This window comes from Pelobates fuscus, chromosome 11, assembly GCF_036172605.1.
Source record: "Pelobates fuscus isolate aPelFus1 chromosome 11, aPelFus1.pri, whole genome shotgun sequence".
NCBI lineage: Eukaryota > Metazoa > Chordata > Amphibia > Anura > Pelobatidae > Pelobates > Pelobates fuscus.
In genome coordinates, this window is record NC_086327.1 from 136,102,332 (window position 1) to 136,129,012 (window position 26,681).

General features: G+C 42.4%; 1 protein-coding gene across 4 annotated transcripts in view; it reads left to right on the forward strand.

Annotated features, from left to right (window-relative positions):
- Window positions 1-5,539: 5,539 nt before the first annotated feature.
- LOC134577628 (protein CEPU-1-like) overlaps window positions 5,540-26,681 on the forward strand; it is an 844,338-nt gene continuing 823,196 nt past the window's right edge. For all 4 annotated transcript variants that reach the window (XM_063436475.1, XM_063436476.1, XM_063436477.1 and 1 more), the window contains exon 1: window positions 5,540-5,710. In XM_063436475.1, the coding sequence (XP_063292545.1) occupies window positions 5,629-5,710 (82 nt within the window). In that variant the 5' untranslated portion in view covers window positions 5,540-5,628. The remainder of the gene's footprint in view (window positions 5,711-26,681) is intronic.

Genomic DNA, 26,681 nt, shown 5'->3' on the forward strand with positions numbered 1-26,681 from the left:
TGGGTGTAGAGTGCAGTTTGTTTTGGGAAGGCGGAATATTGGGGATGGGTGTAGAGTGCAGTTTGTTTTGGGAAAGCGGAATATTGGGGATGGCTGTAGAGTGCAGTTTGTTTTGGGAAGGCGGAATATTGGGGATGGGTGTAGAGTGCAGTTTGTTTTGGGAAGGTGGAATATTGGTTATGGGTGTAGAGTGCAGTTTGTTTTGGGAAGGCGGAATATTGGGGATGGGTGTAGAGTGCAGTTTGTTTTGGGAAGGCGGAATATTGGGGATGGCTGTAGAGTGCAGTTTGTTTTGGGAAAGCGGAATATTGGGGATGGGTGTAGAGTGCAGTTTGTTTTGGGAAGGCGGAATATTGGGGATGGCTGTAGAGTGCAGTTTGTTTTGGGAAGGCGGAATATTGGGGATGGGTGTAGAGTGCAGTTTGTTTTGGGAAGGCGGAATATTGGGGATGGGTGTAGAGTGCAGTTTGTTTTGGGAAAGCGGAATATTGGGGATGGCTGTAGAGTGCAGTTTGTTTTGGGAAGGCGGAATATTGGGGATGGGTGTAGAGTGCAGTTTGTTTTGGGAAGGCAGAATATTGGGGATGGGTGTAGAGTGCAGTTTGTTTTGGGAAGGCGGAATATTGGTTATGGGTGTAAAGTGCAGTTTGTTTTGGGAAGGTGGAATATTGGGGATGGGTGTAGAGTGCAGTTTGTTTTGGGAAGGCGGAATATTGGGGAAGGGTGTAGAGTGCAGTTTTCATTGGGAAAGCGGAATATTGGGATGGGTGTAGAGTGCAGTTTGTTTTGGGAAGGCGGAATATTGGGATGGGTGCAGAGTGCAGTTTGTTTTGGGGAAGGCGGAATATTGGGGATGGCTGCAGAGTGCAGTTTGTTTTGGGAAGGCAGAATATTGGGGATGGGTGCAGAGTGCAGTTTGTTTTGGGAAGGCGGAATATTGGGCATGGCTGTAGATTGCAGTTCGTTTTGGGAAGGCGGAATATTGGGGAAGGGTGTAGAGTGCAGTTTGTTTTGGGGAGGTGGAATATTGGGGATGGCTGTAGAGTGCAGTTTGTTTTGGGAAGGCGGAATATTGGGATGGGTGCAGAGTGCAGTTTGTTTTGGGGAGGTGGAATATTGGGGATGGGTGTAGAGTGCAGTTTGTTTTGGGAAGGCGGAATATTGGGATGGGTGCAGAGTGCAGTTTGTTTTGGGGAGGCGGAATATTGGGGATGGCTGTAGAGTGCAGTTTGTTTTGGGAAGGTGGAATATTGGGATGGGTGCAGAGTGCAGTTTGTTTTGGGGAGGTGGAATATTGGGGATGGGTGTAGAGTGCAGTTTGTTTTGGGAAGGTGGAATATTGGGATGGGTGCAGAGTGCAGTTTGTTTTGGGGAGGCGGAATATTGGGGATGGCTGTAGAGTGCAGTTTGTTTTGGGAAGGCGGAATATTGGGGATGGCTGCAGAGTGCAGTTTGTTTTGGGAAGGCGGAATATTGGGCATGGCTGTAGAGTGCAGTTTGTTTTGGGAAGGCGGAATATTGGGGAAGGGTGTAGAGTGCAGTTTGTTTTGGGGAGGTGGAATATTGGGGATGGCTGTAGAGTGCAGTTTGTTTTGGGAAGGCGGAATATTGGGATGGGTGCAGAGTGCAGTTTGTTTTGGGGAGGCGGAATATTGGGGATGGCTGTAGAGTGCAGTTTGTTTTGGGAAGGCGGAATATTGGGCATGGCTGTAGAGTGCAGTTTGTTTTGGGAAGGCGGAATATTGGGGAAGGGTGTAGAGTGCAGTTTGTTTTGGGAAGGCGGAATATTGGGGAAGGGTGTAGAGTGCAGTTTGTTTTGGGGAGGTGGAATATTGGGGATGGCTGTAGAGTGCAGTTTGTTTTGGGAAGGCGGAATATTGGGATGGGTGCAGAGTGCAGTTTGTTTTGGGGAGGCGGAATATTGGGGATGGCTGTAGAGTGCAGTTTGTTTTGGGAAGGCGGAATATTGGGATGGGTGCAGAGTGCAGTTTGTTTTGGGGAGGTGGAATATTGGGGATGGGTGTAGAGTGCAGTTTGTTTTGGGAAGGCGGAATATTGGGATGGGTGCAGAGTGCAGTTTGTTTTGGGAAGGCGGAATATTGGGCATGGCTGTAGAGTGCAGTTTGTTTTGGGAAGGCGGAATATTGGGGAAGGGTGTAGAGTGCAGTTTGTTTTGGGGAGGTGGAATATTGGGGATGGCTGTAGAGTGCAGTTTGTTTTGGGAAGGCGGAATATTGGGATGGGTGCAGAGTGCAGTTTGTTTTGGGAAGGCGGAATATTGGGGATGGCTGCAGAGTGCAGTTTGTTTTGGGAAGGCGGAATATTGGGCATGGCTGTAGAGTGCAGTTTGTTTTGGGAAGGCGGAATATTGGGGAAGGGTGTAGAGTGCAGTTTGTTTTGGGGAGGTGGAATATTGGGGATGGCTGTAGAGTGCAGTTTGTTTTGGGAAGGCGGAATATTGGGATGGGTGCAGAGTGCAGTTTGTTTTGGGGAGGCGGAATATTGGGGATGGCTGTAGAGTGCAGTTTGTTTTGGGAAGGCGGAATATTGGGCATGGCTGTAGAGTGCAGTTTGTTTTGGGAAGGCGGAATATTGGGGAAGGGTGTAGAGTGCAGTTTGTTTTGGGAAGGCGGAATATTGGGGAAGGGTGTAGAGTGCAGTTTGTTTTGGGGAGGTGGAATATTGGGGATGGCTGTAGAGTGCAGTTTGTTTTGGGAAGGCGGAATATTGGGATGGGTGCAGAGTGCAGTTTGTTTTGGGGAGGCGGAATAATGGGGATGGCTGTAGAGTGCAGTTTGTTTTGGGAAGGCGGAATATTGGGATGGGTGCAGAGTGCAGTTTGTTTTGGGGAGGTGGAATATTGGGGATGGGTGTAGAGTGCAGTTTGTTTTGGGAAGGCGGAATATTGGGATGGGTGCAGAGTGCAGTTTGTTTTGGGAAGGCGGAATATTGAGGATGGCTGTAGAGTGCAGTTTGTTTTGGGAAGGTGGAAAATTTGGGATGGGTGTAGAGTGCAGTTTGTTTTGGGAAGGTGGAATATTGGGGATGGGTGTAGAGTGCAGTTTGTTTTGGGAAGGCGGAATATTGGGGAAGGGTGTAGAGTGCAGTTTGTTTTGGGAAGGCGGAATATTGGGGATGGGTGTAGAGTGCAGTTTGTTTTGGGAAGGCGGAATATTGGGGATGGCTGTAGAGTGCAGTTTGTTTTGGGAAGGCGGAATATTTGGGATGGTGTAGAGTGCAGTTTGTTTTGGGAAGGTGGAATATTGGGGATGGGTGTAGAGTGCAGTTTGTTTTGGGGAGGCGGAATATTGGGGATGGGTGTAGAGTGCAGTTTGTTTTGGGGAGGCGGAATATTGGGGATGGGTGTAGAGTGCAGTTTGTTTTGGGGAGGCGAAATATTGGGGATGGGTGTAGAGTGCAGTTTGTTTTGGGGAGGCGGAATATTGGTTATGGCTGTAGAGTGCAGTTTGTTTTGGGAAGGCGGAATATTGGGGATGGCTGTAGAGTGCAGTTTGTTTTGGGAAGGCGGAATATTTGGGATGGGTGTAGAGTGCAGTTTGTTTTGGGAAGGTGGAATATTGGGGATGGGTGTAGAGTGCAGTTTGTTTTGGGAAGGTGGAATATTGGGGATGGGTGTAGAATGCAGTTTGTTTTGGGAAGGCGGAATATTGGTTATGGGTGTAGAGTGCAGTTTGTTTTGGGAAGGCGGAATATTGGGGATGGGTGGGGAGTGCAGTTTGTTTTGGGAAGGTGGAATATTGGGGATGGGTGTAGGGTACAGTTTGGGGGATTTTGGGGGATTTGCACAAGGCATTTACAGCTATTTAGCAATCTCTAGGGATATTACATGGGTCGAATCATATTGCCTGATGAGTAGACAAAGAATATAGAGGTGAGTATGAGTTTAGCTTCCTATGTACAAATTGCAAGTGTGAGTTTGGTGCTGTAGGTGTGAGTATAGATTGCCATTGTTAAGATCAAGTTGAGTGTGAGTATTCACTATGTATGGGGGAGCTGTTAGTGTGGGCTTGCAAGGCACTCACTCCAAGCTTGTCACAGAGAGGATTTATTTGAGAGTGCATTCAGATTGCAGATTGCTATTGATGAATTGTGACTATATGAGATGACACTACACTTCCTCTCTCGCTGAGTGACCCCTGAGTGAGTGTTAGCTTGCTATGTGTGCAGTGTGACTCTCATTGCGTGACCCCTGAGTGAGTGAGTGAGTGAGTGAGTGAGTGGAATTATGTCAGATTTCTATGTATGTAGTGGGACTCTCATTGAGTGATCCCTGAGTGAGTGTTAGATTGCTATGTGTGCAGTGTGACTCTCATTGCGTGACCCCTGAGTGAGTGAGCGGGATTATGTTAGATTTCTATGTATGTAGTGTGACTCTCATTGAGTGACCCCTGAGGGAGTGAGCAAGATTGTTAGATTGCTATGTATGTAGTGTAAGTGAGACTCTCATTGAGTGAGCATGCCAGGTACTGTTGTGTGAGCTGAGTGCTGCTAGCCAGGAAGCAGTGAGTGTGAGTGACCTCGCAGTGAGCTGGCATTGTATATCCTGTCTCATTGAGTGAACACTGCAGAGTGAGTGTATGTTAGTGTGCAGAGAGTGAGTGGAGTAAGCTTGCTAGTGTTATCTACCAGATTGCTGCAGACTGGGGGTGAGTGTGAGTTCACATTATGCTGGGAGTGTTCCATGGGGAGTGGAGCAGAGTGCCGCTAGCTCGCACTGTGGTGATTTGAGTGAGCACTCAGCTTGCTGTCAGATTTCTATCGATATCAGAGCTGTGAGTGTGAGCTGACACTATGCTGCCTGTCTCTGAGTGAGCTCAGGCAGTGAGTGAGTGTGAGGGGGTCCCCCTGGCCTGCACAGCAGTGACTGTGAGTGAGCACTCAGCTTGCTGTCAGATTTCTATCGCTATCAGAGCTGTGAGTGTGAGCTGACACTATGCTGTCTGTCTCTGAGTGAGCTCAGGCAGTGAGTGAGTGTGAGGGGGTCCCCCTGGCCCGCACAGATGTGAGTGTGAGTGAGCACTCAGCTTGCTGTCAGATTTCTATCGATATCAGAGCTGTGAGTGTGAGCTGACACTATGCTGCCTGTCTCTGAGTGAGCTCAGGCAGTGAGTGAGTGTGAGGGGGTCCCCCTGCCCCGCACAGCAGTGAGTGTGAGTGAGCACTCAGCTTGCTGTCAGATTTCTATCGATATCAGAGCTGTGAGTGTGAGCTGACACTATGCTGCCTGTCTCTGAGTGAGCTCAGTGAGTGAGTGTGAGGGGGTCCCCCTGGCTCGCACAGCAGTGAGTGTGAGTGAGCACTCAGCTTGCTGTCAGATTTCTATCGCTATCAGAGCTGTGAGTGTGAGCTGACACTATGCTGTCTGTCTCTGAGTGAGCTCAGGCAGTGAGTGAGTGTGAGGGGGTCCCCCTGGCCCGCACAGCAGTGAGTGTGAGTGAGCTTGCAGTATCTGTCACTCCCAGCCAGCAGCCAATCAGAGAGCAGGAGGAGGAGGGTCTGTTGCAGCTGGAGCTCTCAGTGAGTGCTGCTCACACTAGTGCTGCATCCTCTGCTGGATTAACTCCTCTGCCAGCCCGAGCTCCCTCACTGAGTGCCCACTCACCCGGCATGGACCTGCTGCAGGCCAGGATGTTGCACTCGCTGCCCTGCTTCGTGCTGAGTGGGCTGGCTGCCCTGTGCCTCCTGCAAGGTAAGGACCATGTCTGCCCCCCAATACTGCAACATGGGGGGACCCCCAGGACCAGAGCCCCCAATACTGCAACAAGGGGGGACCCCCAACCCGGCACTGAGACCCCCGGGACCAGCCCCCCTCCCCTCCATTCTCCTGCATTAAGTTATACAGCATCACCCCCGGCATACAGCACTTTATCACTGATTATTGATGCTCTGTGTCGTGATATATCGCGATATGGCTGGTTGGGAACCCAGGGTCTCCTGGCAGCAATGCAGGCTCGGCTCCCCTCTGCAGGTCCCCGTGCTGGGAGGTTTAGATTGCAAGCTCAGTGGGTCAGGGGGTGCCAGCCCCCCAGGGATTGCTGCCATGCCCTCTCTTCTGGCATGGCACTCTGACTATCAGGGGTAAATGAGGGGCTCCTGGCATTGTTTCTGAGAATGGGGGGAGAGCTGCATTATTAAATGCTCCTATAATGTGTCTGTAATGCTTTCTGAGACCCAAAGACCATTGCAGTTCCAAGTGCAGCCACTTTCACAGGATGGTAGCCAGGCTCTGTGTGCATTGATATAGTTAAAGAAGACCCAGAGCTTTGCAGATCTATTGGATGGAGTTAAATCACATCAGCAGCATCCTGTGGTCCAAGCTGGGTTAATAGCACTGCAGTACCTGCCTGGCTGGGTTACATTATCCTACATCACATGGTCCTCACTGGTACCCAAGGGGTTAAATAGCCAAGCTGCTTATGAAAGACTTGTTGTTTGGAACCAATCCTCACCCCTTCTTTCAGGCAGGCTGGGGGGTGGGGGGTGTCAGTCCCTCAATACATAGAACTGACTTAATTTGGACCCCCAGATAATGCACAGTCCTACTCACTGGGGCAGTACAGGATATGAAGAGAGATTATGTCATTCATCAGTAAGAGTCTATCACATCCTCATTCACATGAGCATATATTGAATTTATTAAATGGTGTTATCCTGAAGCCACAGCAATATTGCTGTCCATCTGTCTGCAATTGAAAAGATTTCTAGATAATGGCTTGGTAGTGAGCTTGGTGCTTGTCCTATTGCGTTTATGATCTCATTGCCCAATGTCTCTTATTAAACATGGTCCAGTGGCAGTCATTGGGTTAACGCATGTGATGCACCTGTTGGAGTGTGTTTATTTGCCATCCATCCCTCCTCTGATAGGTATTCGTATCTGTCCGCATAGAACGAGATGCGTGTTTGTGGTTGGGAGTCTGTCTATGTGCCATTTGTGTTGGGAATACACAGCTATTGATTACTGATTCCTGTCTGCATCTGGGAACTTGAATTGATTGTGACAGCGCTGTATCTGCTACAGAGAGATGAGCAAAATATTTTATAACTTTAGGATTAATTACAAATCCTGCTGCCTGCTGTATGCAAAAAATAAAACAATACAAATATATATTAACACTATACTGAATTGCATGTTCAGATCAATTAGCATGCATATAACAGAATAACAGCGGTTGCGTGTCGTGTAGTATTTTTATTTTGTTATTCAATGTGCAGTTATCTGTCCCCCTTATCTCCTGATTGATGACGAGTGCTCGCTTTGCTATATATTGCCCTCTTACCCCAGTGTACATTGCTATGCGTCCTGTGTCTCTGTGTATTCACATAACAGGGATCATTTAAAGATCGATTGGCGGTGGCGGGATGTATGTTGTGGCTGATGGTTTACAGCAATGGTGCGTTTGAGAAATCGTATTTATTTAGATAAACTTGCGTATGCTCAAGTCATACAGTTGGAATAGAGCTTTGTATATGATGCAGTGACAGGTACAGGATTGGGCTAAAACCCGCTGCATTCCTCTAAGTTATATTTTCACTTCCAGTGGTGCCAAAGGGCATATGGTTTAATCAAGGAGTAGGTAGGAAAACACCACCTATTTGGGTTTCACCAAACACAACCACACAGGGGCATGTATACGTAAATACGGTTTGTGTTATTTCAAAACAATTTGTTCATGTAATACAAGAAGAGTGTCAGCTATACATGGTAAGGTAAACTGCACACTTGAGAATACATTATTCAAAAATAAAGACGTTTTAGTCCATTGTGTCCAATATATATTCTTTCTTGTCATTTTAAATGTAAAATCCAGGTTATGCAGTTCGCAATTATATGATAACCCAACCACGATTGTTTCTATGAGAATATGCAGAATGCATTGTAAAAACTGTGTAAAACCATTCTTGCATACACTTTCTATATATATATATATGTGTGTGTGTGTGTACATTGTTTGGTATATTCCGCATCATTTATTGGTTTGTGTGTAATATCTATCTATCCATCTATGTATCTGTCTGTCCATCATTTATCCATCCATCCATCTCTCTATCTTCCTGTCTATCTGTCTGTCTGTCTCTATGGCTTCCTGTCTTTCGATATATATTTATTAAATGCCATAAAAAGTGTAGACAGAGGAAGCCCTGCTTGCAAACTATATTCCCTGCCTGTGCACAGGTGAGTTTCCCAGTAGTTCTTTTGAGTGAAATGTCTGTGTGCGGCCAGTAGCTAAAACCTGTGTGCAGGTATTTCCTTAATGCGAGGCTACTGCTTATATATTGCATTTTATTGATTGGTACGCGCTATGTGCAGTAAATAGCTGAACAGCTATCGCTGTGTGATCTATTTTATTAAACCGCTTGCTGTGTTAGGCTCAGACAAACTTTAGTATGAAGCTCCAGCAAGTTCCGACCCCCACCCGATTATTATTGGATTCTGTCATATCAAACTCCCTATGATTTAATGCCTGTGTGTTTGCACACGTGATTTGGATCTGAACATTGTAACTTTGCCTTTTTTCATAGATTGTCGTCGTTGTGTGTGTAACCTGCAGATATTGTAATTTGTCACTCCGTGTCATGTTAGTCCAGGACATGGATTATAATATGTTCTGTTGGAGTGTATTAATATATTATTCAGGAGGGAATACAGTGAATTATACGATGCTCGGTGATTTATTGGAAATATACCATGTCTCATATCAGGTATGATTCCTCCCTGGAAACGTCCTCCTGTAGGTTCAACAAATTCAATATTACCGAGGATAAACGCAAGATGGTTTAATGTAAACAAATGGTTTGGTTAGAGATGTTTATATATAAAGTGCTTACATGACTAATTGTTTTAATGGATATTTGTCACCCATCAGATTTAGTTTCGTTATCCTTCAAGCGTGTGATTTTTATATTTCCAACCATGATATTTTTGGAGATATTGCTAGTATCTAATTATTATTTTACCTCTGCGAAGCTCTGCCTCGTGCCTTTTGTTGCAAATTCTATATAATTATCAACTTCCCTTATTTCTTACTCCCCCTCTTTAAGAGCCCACCACACCGTACCACGATATACTAGCTGTTATTGGATATGTATCTATACCAGTGCTGAATGTGTTTGTATAGAAAGCTGTGTTTTTGGTTGTACATTTGAAAAGTAACAAAGTATCTCTCTGAGTGAGTGCGATAGTCGATGGGTCTTATTAACGCAATAGGGATCTGACTAGCGACTGTCCACTCTGGAACAGTGCTATAAGGCAGACTGCAAAGTTAATTCTTGGAATACAAGTTTGTTTCCGTGTGTCACTTGGTAAGGTGACTTGCCGGCAGATGAAGCCGGTGTAATATTGATTATTATTATTATTATTATTATTATTCCCATATACACAGAAGCAACATATTACGCAGCAGTTTACAGTTAAATAAAGGAGATTTATAACTGCAAATAACTGACAGACAAAATAATGTTGACGGACAAGAGGCAAAGAAGGCTTTGCTAAATAAACTTACTCTCTATGACTGTGAAAACCAATTCATGTCTTTTTTAATGCGGCCTTACACTGAGAATTTAAAACAATGGGCACCCAGACCACGTCATCTCAGTGAAATAGTCTGGGCACAGTGCCCCTGGCATTTTTAGTTTTGCAATATACAACATTGCTATTTTGGAGATATTCCTGACAGCCACTAGAGGGCACTTCCACATCTAAAACCGAGGCATACTTAGTCTGTGACGATTGACATCAATGCTTCTCACAGAGAAGCATTGGATTGGAGAGAGGGGCGCTTGCCACGGATGAAGTCTCATCACTAATCTTTCTCTACAATTAGTAGTGGATTGGATGAGAAACCGAAACAAGTCACACAAACCTGGATACTATACAAAGAAGAAAAGATCACAGGCACTCCAAACTCAAGCCGTATGCAGCTTTAATGTAACAAAATGCAGCGCAACATTTCGACCAACAAAGGTCTTTTTCAAGCTCAAAAAAAAAACCCTTTGTTGGTCGAAACGTTGCTTGAAAAAGACCTTTGTTGGTCGAAACGTTGCGTTGCATTTTGTCCTGGGATTGCTGGTCCTGATCTGGAGCACCCTTGGCCGTTTGGATTGAGTGCGGTTCCCACTATCTACTCTGCACAATACTGGATACTGTGAGGAGTGAGTTTCGGCACTGGAAACAAATTGAGTAAACCATTTTCTAAAGTTTTATTTCGGGAGGGGTGCAAATGATAAAGTAGGTTCTAGAACACTATAGCGTTAGTAACATCTGTTTGTGCACTCGCTATAGTGTTCCTTTAAGAGAGGTTTTCAAAACCAGAATTGGCAAAATTCTCCAGAACAGCAAGTTATGTTTCCATTTTGACTATCGTGTCCTAAAATTTTAAATTCACTTTGAATTGTCGTCAGTTCAAACTGTAACAAATAACCTTATTCATTGTCTGTCATACAATGAGGCATTTATTTGTTCGTGGTAATTTCACAAAGAGAAAAATGTTTTTTTAGTTAAAGTGAATTAATGAGTTGCTGTAAAGGTTCTTAGTAAGCAGAGTCGTGGCAACGTACTCAGTAGAGAAAAGGCCAGGGTGCACATTTTACCCTTTTTACTGTATCATATAGTTTCTGCATTAAATAAAATGGAAAAATTAATGATAATGGCTTGTGAAAAATGTCACTTTTAGCGTCTCCCTGGGCTCTGATACCTCTCCAGCAACGTGAAGTAGAACCAGGAATTGCCTGAGGTCTCTCGACCAATCCCAGAGCAGCATTGCTATGGCAAAATAAACAGTCAGCAATATTAACATGACATCACAAACCCACTAAATCCTCCCAGAAAGTAATGACCAGATTAACAGCCGCGCATGCACTGTGCTGTCACACATAACATGTTGTCACTGGATATAACGTTGAATAAAAACTCCTTGGGCGGGTTTATGTAAGTTATTGGCAGTTTCTCTACAGTTACAGACTAGTCTCCCAATCACCTGGTGACAGGTGCAACACCACACACATAAAGCAGTTTAGGGTGCCTTCCTAAATTCTGCTTCCTAAATGCGGTCCCGCAAAGATAGCAAAGATAGCAGGACCGATGTTCAATGTGGATGCTGAATGCTCTCCATAGTGACGCATTGACTCAATGCATCTCTATGAGGGGATTCCGATTGGCGCAGGACAGCGTTATGCTTCGCATGCACCCTAGCCTCCCCAGGCTTCCTTATGTGGAAGCATTGAATTGGCTGAGATCATCATGTAAGTAAAATCCTTATTTTATTTCATTAAGGAAGGGACCGGATATCTAAATAGGTGCTGGGACACTATAATGTTAGGAATACTTATTTTTCCTAAGGCTGTAATGTTCATTGAAACTTCTCAAGCTGACTATTTGTCCGTCTGAGCTCCCAGGCCTTGTGCGTTATATGATCATTGAATCCACATTTGGTGAGCGGGTAATGTCAAACTGCTTCAATTATCTGGCAGTCTGATCGTGACGGAAACAGGAGACCTAAAAACAACAACAAAATATTTAGACATCATTAAGATGTCTTCAATGTGCAGCACAACAGGTTACTTTCCAAGACACCCTAAAACCTGTACATGGGGGGTACTGTTATACTCGGGAGACTTCGCTGAACACAAATATTAGTTTCATTGATATCCTCGTTGTAATACATTTTACTGTTTTGAAACACTAATATTTGTGTTCAGCGAAGTCTCCAGAGTATAACAGTACCCCCCCCCCCCCCCCCCCATGTACAGGTTTTAGGGTGTTTTATTAAAGTTACAGGGTCAAATAAAGGCTGTTTTTTCACATTGAAATTTGCCAGGTTAGTTATGTTGCCTTTAAGAGCGTATGGTAGCCCAGGAATGAGAATTACCCCCATGATGGCATACCATTTGCAATAGTAGACAACCCAAGGTATTGCAAATGGGGTATGTCCAGTCTTTTTAGTAGCCACTTAGTCACAAACACTGGCCAAAGTTAGCGTTCATAATAGTTTTTTGCATTTTTAGCACACAAACAAATACACTGCGTGCAGAATTATTAGGCAAATGAGTATTTTGACCACATCATCCTCTTTATGCATGTTGTCTTACTCCAAGCTGTATAGGCTCGAAAGCCTACTACCAATTAAGCATATTAGGTGATGTGCATCTCTGTAATGAGAAGGGGTGTGGTCTAATGACATCAACACCCTATATCAGGTGTGCATAATTATTAGGCAACCTCCTTTCCTTTGGCAAAATGGGTCAAAAGAAGGACTTGACAGGCTCAGAAAAGTTAAAAATAGTGAGATATCTTGCAGAGGGATGCAGCACTCTTAAAATTGCAAAGCTTCTGAAGCGTGATCATTGAACAATCAAGCGTTTCATTCAAAATAGTCAACAGGGTCGCAAGAAGCGTGTGGAGAAACCAAGGCGCAAAATAACTGCCCATGAACTGAGAAAAGTCAAGCGTGCAGCTGCCAAGATGCCACTTGCCACCAGTTTGGCCATATTTCAGAGCTGCAACATCACTGGAGTGCCCGAAAGCACAAGGTGTGCAATACTCAGAGACATGGCCAAGGTAAGAAAGGCTGAAAGACGACCACCACTGAACAAGACACACAAGCTGAAACGTCAAGACTGGGCCAAGAAATATCTCAAGACTGATTTTTCTAAGGTTTTATGGACTGATGAAATGAGAGTGAGTCTTGATGGGCCAGATGGATGGATTGGTAAAGGGCAGAGAGCTCCAGTCCGACTCAGACGCCAGCAAGGTGGAGGTGGAGTACTGGTTTGGGCTGGTATCATCAAAGATGAGCTTGTGGGGCCTTTTCGGGTTGAGGATGGAGTCAAGCTCAACTCCCAGTTTCTGGAAGACACCTTCTTCAAGCAGTGGTACAGGAAGAAGTCTGCATCCTTCAAGAAAAACATGATTTTCATGCAGGACAATGCTCCATCACACGCGTCCAAGTACTCCACAGCGTGGCTGGCAAGAAAGGGTATAAAAGAAGAAAATCTAATGACATGGCCTCCTTGTTCACCTGATCTGAACCCCATTGAGAACCTGTGGTCCATCATCAAATGTGAGATTTACAAGGAGGGAAAACAGTACACCTCTCTGAACAGTGTCTGGGAGGCTGTGGTTGCTGCTGCACGCAATGTTGATTGTGAACAGATCAAAACACTGACAGAATCCATGGATGGCAGGCTTTTGAGTGTCCTTGCAAAGAAAGGTGGCTATATTGGTCACTGATTTGTTTTTGTTATGTTTTTGAATGTCAGAAATGTATATTTGTGAATGTTGAGATGTTATATTGGTTTCACTGGTAAAAATTAATAATTGAAATGGGTATATATTTGTTTTTTGTTAAGTTGCCTAATAATTATGCACAGTAATAGTCACCTGCACACACAGATATCCCCCTAAAATAGCTATAACTAAAAACAAACTAAAAACTACTTCCAAAAATATTCAGCTTTGATATTAATGAGTTTTTTGGGTTCATTGAGAACATGGTTGTTGTTCAATAATAAAATTAATCCTCAAAAATACAACTTGCCTAATAATTCTGCACTCCCTGTATAAATGCTAACTTTGGCTAGTGTTTGTGACTAAGTGGCTACTAAAAAAGACAGGGCATACCCAATGTTGAAAGTCTTCTACTTTTCAAAAATATATGGTTTGATGGGGGTAAATTACATTGGCCGGCTTCAAAAATGTCCCAAATAGGAGATGGGTGCATGATGACCAGCTGTGAAAATTCCAAGTTGGAGAACTGGAATGCGCACCCTCCAAATAAGGTCTCTTAGCCCCCAGGGAACCCGACACATCTATACATGGGTGGTATCACTGTACTCGGGAGATGTTACTGAACACATATTGGGGTGTTCTTTGGCAGTAACCCTTAAAGTTCTCACTATATGTATTCTTACATTGCTATGTGTGTCAAAAAAATCACCAATGATTTTTCTTTGTGTTGAATATGGCATAGATTGGTGGTAAAATGGTTGCCTGAGAAAGACCATTTAAAGGTGAGAAAAACGGTATATAACATGTGTGGGTGCAGTAAATGAGTAAGAGGGAAATTATAGCTAAACACAAACACAAACACAGCAGCAATGTAAAAACAGCCCTGGTACTTAACGGTGAAATAATTGAAAAGCGGTCTGGTCACTAAGAGGTTAAAGGGATGCACTGTGTAGGTTAGGTTACAGTTAGTTATACTGGGTGGGTTTATATTATTAAAGGGACACTCCAAGTTCCCACACACGTTAGATGCACTGTGTAGGTTAGGTTACAGTTAGTAATACTGGGTGGGTTTATATTATTAAAGTGACACTCCAGGCTCCCACACACATTAGGTGCACTGTGTAGGTTAGGTTACAGTTAGTTATACTGGGTGGGTTTATATTATTAAAGGGACACTCCAGGCTCCCACACACATTAGGTGCACTGTGTAGGTTAGGTTACAGTTAGTTATACTGGGTGGGTTTATATTATTAAAGTGACACTCCAGGCTCCCACACACGTTAGATGCACTGTGTAGGTTAGGTTACAGTTAGTAATACTGGGTGGGTTTATATTATTAAAGTGACACTCCAGGCTCCCACACATATTAGGTGCACTGTGTAGGTTAGGTTACAGTTAGTTATACTGGATGGGTTTATATTATTAAAGGGACACTCCAGGCTCCCACACACGTTAGGTGCACTGTGTAGTTTAGGTTACAGTTAGTTATACTGGGTGGGTTTATATTATTAAAGGGACACTCCAGGCTCCCACACACGTTAGATGCACTGTGTAGGTTAGGTTACAGTTAGTTATACTGGGTGGGTTTATATTATTAAAGGGACACTCCAGGCTCCCACACACGTTAGATGCACTGTGTAGGTTAGGTTACAGTTAGTTATACTGGATGGGTTTATATTATTAAAGGGACACTCCAGGCTCCCACACACGTTAGATGCACTGTGTAGGTTAGGTTACAGTTAGTTATACTGGGTGGGTTTATATTATTAAAGGAACACTCCAGGCTCCCACACAGGTTAGGTGCACTGTGTAGTTTAGGTTACAGTTAGTTATATTGGGTGGGTTTATATTATTAAAGGGACACTCCAGGCTCCCACACACGTTAGATGCACTGTGTAGGTTAGGTTACAGTTAGTTATACTGGGTGGGTTTATATTATTAAAGGGACACTCCAGGCTCCCACACACGTTAGGTGCACTGTGTAGGTTAGGTTACAGTTAGTTACACCGGGTGGGTTTATATTATTAAAGGGACACTCCAGGCTCCCACACACGTTAGGTGCACTGTGTAGGTTAGGTTACAGTTAGTTATACTGGGTGGGTTTATATTATTAAAGGGACACTCCAGGCTCCCACACACGTTAGGTGCACTGTGTAGGTTAGGTTACAGTTAGTTATATTGGGTTGGTTTATATTATTAAAGGGACACTCCAGGCTCCCACACACGTTAGATGCACTGTGTAGGTTAGGTTACAGTTAGTTATACTGGGTGGGTTTACATTATTAAAGGGACACTCCAGGCTCCAACACACGTTAGATGCACTGTGTAGGTTAGGTTACAGTTAGTTATACTGGGTGGGTTTATATTATTAAAGGGACACTCCAGGCTCCCACACACGTTAGGTGCACTGTGTAGTTTAGGTTACAGTTAGTTATACTGGGTGGGTTTATATTATTAAAGGGACACTCCAGGCTCCCACACACGTTAGATGCACTGTGTAGGTTAGGTTACAGTTAGTTATACTGGGTGGGTTTATATTATTAAAGGGACACTCCAGGCTCCCACACACGTTAGATGCACTGTGTAGGTTAGGTTACAGTTAGTTATACTGGGTGGGTTTATATTATTAAAGGGACACTCCAGGTTCCCACACACGTTAGGTGCACTGTGTAGGTTAGGTTACAGTTAGTTACACCGGGTGGGTTTATATTATTAAAGGGACACTCCAGGCTCCCACACACGTTAGGTGCACTGTGTAGGTTAGGTTACAGTTAGTTATACTGGGTGGGTTTATATTATTAAAGGGACACTCCAGGCTCCCACACACGTTAGGTGCACTGTGTAGGTTAGGTTACAGTTAGTTATATTGGGTGGGTTTATATTATTAAAGGGACACTCCAGGCTCCCACACACGTTAGATGCACTGTGTAGGTTAGGTTACAATTAGTTATACTGGGTGGGTTTATATTATTAAAGGGACACTCCAGGCTCCCACACACGTTAGATGCGCTGTGTAGGTTAGGTTACAGTTAGTTATACTGGGTGGGTTTATATTATTAAAGGGACACTCCAGGCTCTCACACACGTTAGGTGCACTGTGTAGGTTAGGTTACAGTTAGTTATACTGGGTGGGTTTATATTATTAAAGGGACACTCCATGCTCCCACACACGTTAGATGCACTGTGTAGGTTAGGTTACAGTTAGTTATATTGGGTGGGTTTATATTATTAAAGGGACACTCCAGGCTCCCACACACGTTAGGTGCACTGTGTAGGTTAGGTTACAGTTAGTTATACTGGGTGGGTTTATATTATTAAAGGGACACTCCAGGCTCCCACACACGTTAGATGCACTGTGTAGGTTAGGTTACAGTTAGTTACACCAGGTGGGTTTATATTATTAACCCTTTAATGTATGCATCAATGCTATTTATTTAAAATTTCTTACCCGTTGCCTTTACCCAGGTTGGTTCACTCAAATTAGAAGTAAAGTCCAGACCAGACTTTTATCACAATCACGGAGTACATAAATATTGGAATGTTATAAAAAATTAACAAAGCATATAAAAGCCAAGACTCAGATGTAGAAAGTCAGTAATTAATCACAAAGCAAAGGCTGGTTACATTAGCAGATAAAACAAAAATGGAAAATAATATATATTTTTTACATTTTGACTCGTTTTGTTAAGATTTAACCTTTAAGAGGCCCTGACGGCAGAGGAGCCGCACACCCTGTCTGCCATTTTTATTTCTTTTTGCGTGATTCTGAGAAGAACCAAGCTTTGCAGCTGCCCCGATCCCTGGCCGCAACATAAGGATGTATTGAGATTGTGCCAGCTAGTTTTTCCCAGGTATGAAAAAAATTCTTTGTAACACCACCAAGACATGTCGTTCTTCTGACATAATGGAGAAGAGGGGGAAGTCCATAGTTGCCCCTCAAGTGGGAGAAACGAGAAGGGGTGGGAGGGGGGGAGGCTTGCTCCGGCATATTGTAGCCAATCACAGCATCTCATTCCCTAAAACCAAATTGAATGAGACCAGCATATACACCACTTTGGGAGCTTGCCCGTAATTCCCACACAGGAAGGAATAGGTGGCCACTGGCCAGGGATTGGCTGAAATAGCGCAAGCTATTCCTGGTTGAAGTGGACCTTACAAAATATATTTTTTTGCTTTGCTTTGTGTTTTTTTTTTTAATGTTTTTTTTTTTATACTTTATCTCAATAATTTGACATAAAACTAACATGGACAGACGGTTATGTGAAAATCCTGCCATGTAACTTTTTAGTTGTTTACTGGTTGTTTATTTTTCTTTTTTTGAGAATTTGTTTTTAGTAGTATTGTTTCACAATTGTGAAGAAATGAAAACAGACAGCGTAGGAATATTTAGCTGATGGGTAACCTCTGGTTTTGCTAATCTTTTTCTAGTTTCTATGTTTAATAGACCAATAAAGATGACACATTTAAATAAATAAAGAGAACTACAGATGTGATGCACATCTAAATACAAGAACCTGACCGAGAATAGGTAATAGCTTCAGTGATGGGGTAATAAACACATACTGGGAATGCGGATTCCATGGAAATTTGTGAATAAGCCCCGTGGTATCAAAGTGCACTTTTACCTTTTGGTTTTCAGTTGGCTCTTAGTGAACACATGTTGTTCTCTGAGCCCCTATGCCATGGATGAAGGTAATCGCATAGGGAATAATATTGTCCACATCTAGTTTAGAAAACCACACGTGGAAAGGCTTTAGATACTGCAGATAGAGACGCTTATTGTGAATGTGATTTAAAAACATTATTTCATGAAGCTATATGACTAAATCGTTACCAAATTGTGTATTGTTAAAAAGGATTAAAAAAACGTTAAACAAAAAATCCTCAACCACTCCAGCTTAACTCAATCCTGATACTGTAGCGAACGTACTGAGAAGCATTTTGATTTATGGGATGTATTTGTCATCTTTGGCTGCTCCCATTGTTAATCCTCAGGGGTCCGTGTTGAGGTCAGGCTTACGTCACATTAACCCCGAGCTCAGAGAGACAAAAATCTACATTGTAGAGATCTGTGGTAGAAAAGGCCAGTATTATAATGTCATTATGGGATAGATTGTATCCAGCACTTATTATGAAGACAGTGCATTCATTACAATCACAATCTGAGCACGCAGTCACTCACTCCGGCCTTAGAGTGGGCACTTCAGGTAAGTGAATGTTTTTTTTGCCCACTTCATCACTCCGTAGCTCGTCACACTTCATGGGAGTTAAAAACTTGGAGATGATCTCAAGTTGTACAATTTTCTGCTATTTGCAGAGCTGGAAGCAGGATAGAATTCCCGTGTGTTACCTACCAATGCCCAGTTATGGTAAAAAAATAAAAAAGGTAGAAATGTATGAAATATCTCTCTCTTTGTATACATCATCAAAATACAACTACAGTAACTTGTTTTACTTTTTTATGATATATGTACTCTTAAACATGCCATAATATTGCACATGGTCTCCCTGACCTTAAAGGAATAGTGTAGTCACTCAGTGAATTGGTCTGGGTGCTGTGGTCCTGCAAAATAAAACATTGTAGTTTAGTAGACGCTCTAAGGTTTACATTGCAGGGTTAAATCCACCTTTAGGGGCTGCCTTCCTGACAGCGATCGGAGGCGCTTCCACCTCAAATTAAATACTGCTGGTAGCAGATCGCAGCTAATGAACTGGGCAAGCGCATGTTTGGCTGTGTACATGTACCTCCAATCCACTGCTTCTCTATGAGAAGCAATAAGCTGGGGGACTCTGTAAGGGCGTGCTGGCATCTTTGAAGGAGGACCTGAAGGCTGCAGCTGAGGAGACCTGGAGCTGGAAAAGAGGTAAATAATCTTTTTTGAAAGGGACACTCCACTCCAAAAATGCAAATCAAATAAAATCACTACTTAGTTGATATACCCTTAATTAACACATGCATGCCTTTAATTATGTATTTTTTCATCAAGGTTATATTTAAAAGCGGCTTATAAAAGCTGTAGATCTCTTGTCTTCAGCCTTTGCAAGCCCTCCCCTTCTAATCCCGCCCAGATTTTCTGTGGCTGTCCAATCACAGTCTTCCCAATGCAGCTGAATGAGAAGTCTTTGCAAGGCAGGTGCTCTGTGTAGTTGCTGCCTCTTGAGTTTAGCTTCACTGAGCTGAACAAACCAGGAAGTAACAGGACTGCCATAGTGCCATGTAAGGGGTTAAAAACCTTTATTGTCACTTAGCTGAATCCAATGTCCCTCGGCACTGGGTCAGACTTGTACTCTGCTCCCCTTCCGCCATTAGGCGGGAGGTGGGTGGCTGATCCGCATGCACAGCGAATGCCGCCATCGCATTAGCACTTCCCAACAGAAAAGCAAAATTTTCCTATGGGGTTTTATCTGATGCTGGATGTCTTAATGCAAAGCGTGAGGACATGTAGCATCAGTTAACAGACCAAACATCTACTAAGGACCCAGAAGCACCTCTAGTGGAATGGAGATAACCCTGCAAGGTAATTATTGCAGTTTCTCAATAACTGCAATGATTACAATCACTGGGCTAAGGGAACAGGGAAACTGTACCCAGACCTTCTAAGAACTGAAAGTAACAATAAAATTGTGCCGTAAAGAAAGATATATATATATATATATATATATATATATATATATATATATATATATATAAAACTGGTTCCGATCTGTTTAGCTTCTATGTGTATTAACCTCCAGTAGTAAAATAAGTGAATATTACCTCCACACACAGCAACAATGAACAACTATAGAACACAGAGTATCAGCTTCACGAAATAGTACGTGAGAACACTTTAACCAAGGCAGCGGTTATAATTCCTTCATAGAGGAAAACTACGTTTTACATCAATTCTTATCAATAATATATATTATAAAAGACTTATGGATAATTGATCCAGGTGTATAGATTTCGTTCTATCACATTTCTCATACATTTCTTTCACTCTGATTCTATTATAAATTAACGGCTGATTTATGTCTTCAAAAAAATATATTCTTAATATAGCGTGCGACTTTGCAATCAGAGCTACACCTTCATTTCGCAAGTTAATCGTATCCATTAGGAAGTGTTATTTTTACAGGTCGTTTAGAATAAAAGGTTTTGCGAGGAAAACACCAACCAGAATAGTCATTCCTGTAAAAAAAATAAAATGCTACAGTAATTTCTATTTTATGAATATATTCACTCAGTTACAACCTGTATAAACAACTCTGTATTTGGGTCATGAATCACCCCGATACGAAGTTATAAATAGGAAAATAATCAATAATAACTTTTTTGGGGGGAATTTATTCATACGTGACATTCTAAGTGGTTAGCACCACACTCCAAGCACCAAAACCACTACAACTCGCTCTAGTGGTTATGATGTCCCGACTACGTCCCAGGATAAGTAGTGAAGTCATTTTACGTTTGACAACGTAGCTGGGTCCCACCAGGCACCTGCCGTCACAGCCTTGCGTTGTCTCTTCCTACAGGAATATCCAGTTAGCGCTAGAAAACTAATTTACTGATCAGTTCATGACAATTTACACTGTAGTGAACATATCTGTACGAGGTAAGAAAATAGAGTCGAGGAGGCAGGGAATTAAGTTGGCAAGGGCCATTTCATAGGCTTTTCTGTGGTGTTCACAAAAGCCAGACCCCAGAGAAATAAGCCAAGATTATAAACGAAGGGGGATTCTTCCACCAGACGTCGAGGTGCCGGGAGCTGTCTGAACGGTGTACCAGGGTCTTACTGACAAGATTATGTTATAACTCTGTTATTTTATTACAATGTATTCATTCTCAGAAAGTTCATATTACACAACTTGCATAGCATTCCAGAAACAAAAAAGACATTCTTTGAGCTTTTGACCCAAATCTCTTCTTCTCCTAACTTAAGAGAATGACCTTGTGTATTGAATTGCCTATAGCAGGCTGGGGCCCCTTGACACATCCTTTTACAAGCCTTCAATGGGTTTTATTCTTGATAAACTTGCGTCATATTTCACAAGCCAATAATAATATATTTCACCCTGTGCGAGAGCTTATCATCCGGCAGACTGGAACGCATCTGAAAGGCCTTGCATTTCTTAATGTTTGATTAATATTTGTATTATACTGCTGCTGGTTTCTATGTTTGCCATTCTTCTACAGAGCTCAGTAACTTAATCCCCAATCTTTGGAAAGTAGACATCGCTTGTTGTAAAATAGTTTTATACTGTTCCTTTTACTATAAGATAAACAGCAGCCATCTGCTGCAATTCTCCCAAAATGAGCCAAAATAGGATTTTCAAATCCTTTTAGTTCACATAATTATGTAGGAGTACTTTAAGTCTACATCCCAAGGTTTATGGCGGTTTAAATGCCAGTATTAGAGCGGTGGAGCTCCCTAATACAGCCATTTTCACTATCCTGGGACTAAATAGTGAGTTGCATGCAGAAATACACTCATTTTATTAACGTGTTTTAAGAAACAAGTTTGAGGTCACGGTAGGCATTTCACATTATCTGTTGATTAAAAGGTCCCAACAGGAAGCAATTCAGCACCAATTGTTTAATGCATTAAGTAGATCATGCCTAAGCTACAAAGAGAAGGTATATTGAAAGATACTCTTTAATGCTTCCAGCAAATGTTAAGAACTGTATCTTTTATATATCTCATTAATTGTAATATGTTTGCATACTAATATAGTGCATTGTAAAAATCTTATATCAATTATAGTGTGTTTTAAGGGGCACTCCAGACCGCTAAAGCATTTTAAATTGTGTGAAGATTGTGTCCTCTTTTTTTATTTTTTACAAAAAGTGCAGATTTCAATAGATAATGATGTTAAGGAAATTTATAGTCATGCAAGAATTCTTCTCAATGTGCGTTTATTGAAGTCCATTTTCGTAGCACAGCAAATGAGAATTGTAAGTGCACAGAGTATACAAGAAGATAGTAAGCTGATTCTAACAAACAGCAATCCGCTGCCCTTATACACCTTTTTATAATGTCTAAAAATAACTATCACTTACATTGACAGCAGTGTCTTCACACTTTAACATATTAATCCAAATGTAGATAATTAGAGACAACATATAATGGCAGAAACCTTCATTCTCTGAATTGTCACAAACTCTTATGTCTAAGAACGTTCCTAAAACATTCACCATTTCGTATCACCTCTGGCTCTTATTAAAAGCAAGCTTTAGAAATGTATTGCTAATACTAAAGTTTCCCTCTGCCCCGTGCCATCCATGTATAGGGTAAAACTCTTTTTACATTTATCCGAATCCAGCACCAATTTCCCTTGCGCATATTAGGCCTTTGGGTTTTAGACGACGATGGATGGCTTCATGCAAAGCGTGAGGACGCTCAGCATCATTTCACAGAGTCAAACTCCCTGAAAGACCAGGAAGCGCCTCGAGGAGCTGTGTGGTAGACCGCCACTAGAGGCAGTGTTTGCCCTTTAATGAAAACATTGCAATGTTTACATCTGCAGAGTTGAAGGGCCAAGGACAATGAGATGAAGTGGTCTGGGTGCCTATAGTGTCCCTTTATGTTGTTTACAATTTAATATAATATGAAGAAGAATGAACTTTGTTCTAAAATGGTACTGATGAAACAAAATGGTTGTTTCAATTTCTCAATCTACATCAATTGGCACTTTTATAAATGAACCATGTTACATCCCCGTCTCCCTCCTCCCGGCTGTCAATCAGACAGCCAGTCCTGTTACTTCCAGGTTCTTTATATGCATACATGTTTTTTTTAATTGGACGTGTAACTATTAAACAGTGATTGTTTATTTTTAATAGTAGTGGAGTGTCCGTGTAACATACCTGTCTGGTGCTGACATATTCTATTGTATCTGTAGTGAAATAAGACTATTAGGGTCACATTAAGGCTGCTTAGGTCAGGATTTATTAAATAAATTCCAAGTAATGAGGATACATGAACAAAATTACCTGAACATCCATCATATGTCCAAACATCAGTGAATATACCAAACCTACCATAGACCATCAGGACTGGGGTATCTGCGCGTCTTATCCCCCGTTATAAAACGACCGGAGGAGATTTGTCCCCCCCACACTTTGAACTCCCGTGATACATTCTGTGAATTAATCATCAATGCAGATATAAAGAGTCTCATTAAGTACTATGTGGTTGAGATGTGATGACTTTGATACTAAGAGCCTTAAAGTGGCTGTGTCAGTAGAATTTCCTTTCCGTACATCAGTTTGAAGTCATATTCCCAGCACATTAATACTGTTTGCAGCTAAACAGACCACAATGAGTTTAGCTGTAATTACCACATCTGACGTTTTTTAGTGTGTTGGTTGATATCCTGGGAATGTATCAGAGTGCTCAGAACCTTAGCGAACGTTACAGATAAGAAGTGGTTGTAGAACGTGTGTGATGTCACCAGCCAATCAGAGTGTGAGATTTGCAGAGTACTTCGAAGCTTTCCACTGTGCGGGAAACAGGAAAAGCTTCTGTGAACTCTCTGATGATGCTGTGTGTCTCATTGTCCCCAAAGAAAAGCCCATCTTTGCTACAAATCTTTTATTCCATTTATTCCGTTAGTTGTTAAACAAAAACACCTCCTGCACAGATTTAAAATTGACCAACACAAGCAATAGGTATTTTTATGTGTTTTCTGATACTCATAGATAGTTGGTGATATCATGGTTTTACCTGGGGATTTTTTTTAAATTGACGGTTCAGTTTACCGTCTCTGTTTGAAGTAAAGGGAAAATCTTGCTTACTTTGTTCTTCAGTAAAATAAGGAAGATTCTTTGACTCAGTGTTGCAAGCAGCCATTGATGCCTTTAGAATGCAGAACAGACTCAACAGCTATGGCATGAAATCTCTTTCTAGCCTATCTCTACAGAAATGTATTGTGATCTTCTAGAAATATGCAAAGCCCTTAAAGGACCACTCTAGGCACCCAGACCACTTCAGCTTAATGAAGTGGTCTGGGTGCCAGGTCCTTCTAGGGTTAACCCATTTTTTCATAAACATAGCAGTTTCAGAGAAACTGCTATGTTTGTGCATGGGTTAAGCCTTCCCCTATTTCCTCTAGTGGCTGTCTCATTGACAGCCGCTAGAGGCGCTTGCGTGATTCTCACTGTGAAAATCACAGTGAGAGCACGCAAGCGTCCATAGGAAAGCATTATGAATGCTTTCCTATGTGACCGGCTGAATGCGCGCGCAGCTCTTGCCGCGCGTGCGCATTCAGCCGACGGGGAGGGGAAGAGGAGGATCGGAGGAGGAGAGCTCTCCGCCCACCGCTGGAAAAAGGTAAGTTTTTACCCCTTTCCCCTTTCCAGAGCCGGGCGGGAGGGGGTCCCTGAGGGTGGGGGCACCCTCAGGGCACTCTAGTGCCAGGAAAACGAGTATGTTTTCCTGGCACTAGAGTGGTCCTTTAATGATTGTTTATTACAGGGACCCTTCATGCACCCATCTATAGTTAGTGCAGTGTGCACTATAGGTTACAGTTAGTTACGCTGGGTGATTCTTTTTTATTATTTCTTTGGTTTTGTTTAAAAATGATGAACTAACTCAATTCTATGTCTGAGCAGAGCACAATGCTTAGGAATTTGCACAGGTATGTTTTCCTGGCACCTTTAAGCAACATTGCATTGAAGGAACACTACAGTGTTAGGAATACAAACCTGTGCCTTACATCACAGTGCCCAAGCCCATAGTTAGCGCTGTTACGTCTCCACCACATAGAGGAACATTGGGGACCAGAGGCGCATGCATTGCGCACACCTAGTGCTTCTTATAGGAAAACATTGAATCCAATGGGGCTCTGTATGATAATGGAGCTTGGCAGACCTCCTTTTTGAGGTGGTGAATGGAAATGGAACAGAGGAAGAATAAGTGAAGTGATCGTTCTGCAGGCAGTTTGGGAGATTTCCAGGCAAGTGCATATGAACCAGATGAAGAAGATAAAGAAGACATCTGGATTCTAGAGCTAGTAAATTTACTGGTTACAATGATACATACTATACATCCCAACCATCCCAGTTTTGGCGGGACAGTCCCACATTTCCGGTACTGTCCCACAGTCCTTGTTGTCCTGCTTTTGTGGACACCTCGTTTCCAACGAGCATAGCGTAAGCACATAATAAGACATACTCATGCTGTGTACAGGCCACTAGGACCCAGCTCTGAAACAAGGTCTGCCCTCAGTGGGCTTGCCTAGCTCATTGGCCAGTAGCTTGGGTTGCATACACGCGCCAATCTCCTCACAATCTCACCCCCTTTTTGCTCTTCTCTCCGACACCCGTTTCAGAGGACACCAGAGCTGGAAGGTATGCAATACTGTGGCTACAGTGGAGAACAATGCCACGTTTTGAGTTTAGTTAGATCCTTTTGTGGTTTCAGGTGCAATAGATATCTTAGTGTCTCCCCTCCATATTATACTAGATATTACAATGCATTATGGGCCTGCTCTATTTAAATGAAGGCATGTTGTACCCGATTAGAAACCTCCTTTATTTCCCTACCCTCTTATAAGTCTCGTCACAGTCATAATGTTACAGAATAGTTTGCTTGTTAAAAACAAAACTCCAATTAATAAAGATTTTAAATGAAAACAGTAAGCAGATCCTCTGTTGGCCTTATTTTCAATCTTTAAACCGTGAGTGATAATTTGAGATGCAGTGAGTAAGAAAAACCTGATAGATATGGGCAGACAAGGAATGGAATTTAAATTGATGGATACATAGTGATACGTGTCCCTTCTCTGCAATCAGACAGTGGGATTCTTCTTCTTGTGATGAATACAGAAAATCCTGCATTGTTCTTTCTCGCTTCGCTGGTTTATTATAGGATCATCTCCATGAAAGTCTCTTTTAAATAGCAAAAAAGGGGAGAATAAAGTCAAATAAGATCAAAAAATAAACCCGTGTCTCAAGTTAAATAGTGAGCTCTATAGCCCGGTTTCATCTTTTAGCCTAATCTAGCCGGTAACTGTGGCGAGTCACGGTGTCATATGCATAGGGAACATTATTCACTAGAGAGGGAAATGTAGCAAATCTGTCAAATTTAGGTAAAATCATAAAATGAGCATTAACAAGGGTGGAGATTTTTATTTCAAATTTTGGCTCAAATTAATAATGCCAACATACTTTAATATCTACATACAGTAAGTACTAGTGCCTGCCTGTAACCTGGACTCTGAACTATATGGATATTGAAGGCTGTTAATGTATCTTCCACCTGCTGTTAGGATACATCCTGGTGCATTGAGTTACAAGGTATTTAGTGATATCATCAGTGCTTTGAGGAGCAGGTTCCATGATGTAAATTGCAAGCCTGTCTTACTAATGTATATGTTTGTTACATTAATCCTGATCACCACTGATAGAAATATTCACTTCTACTCCACATTATCGCCAGCGATTCCATGTACCTCG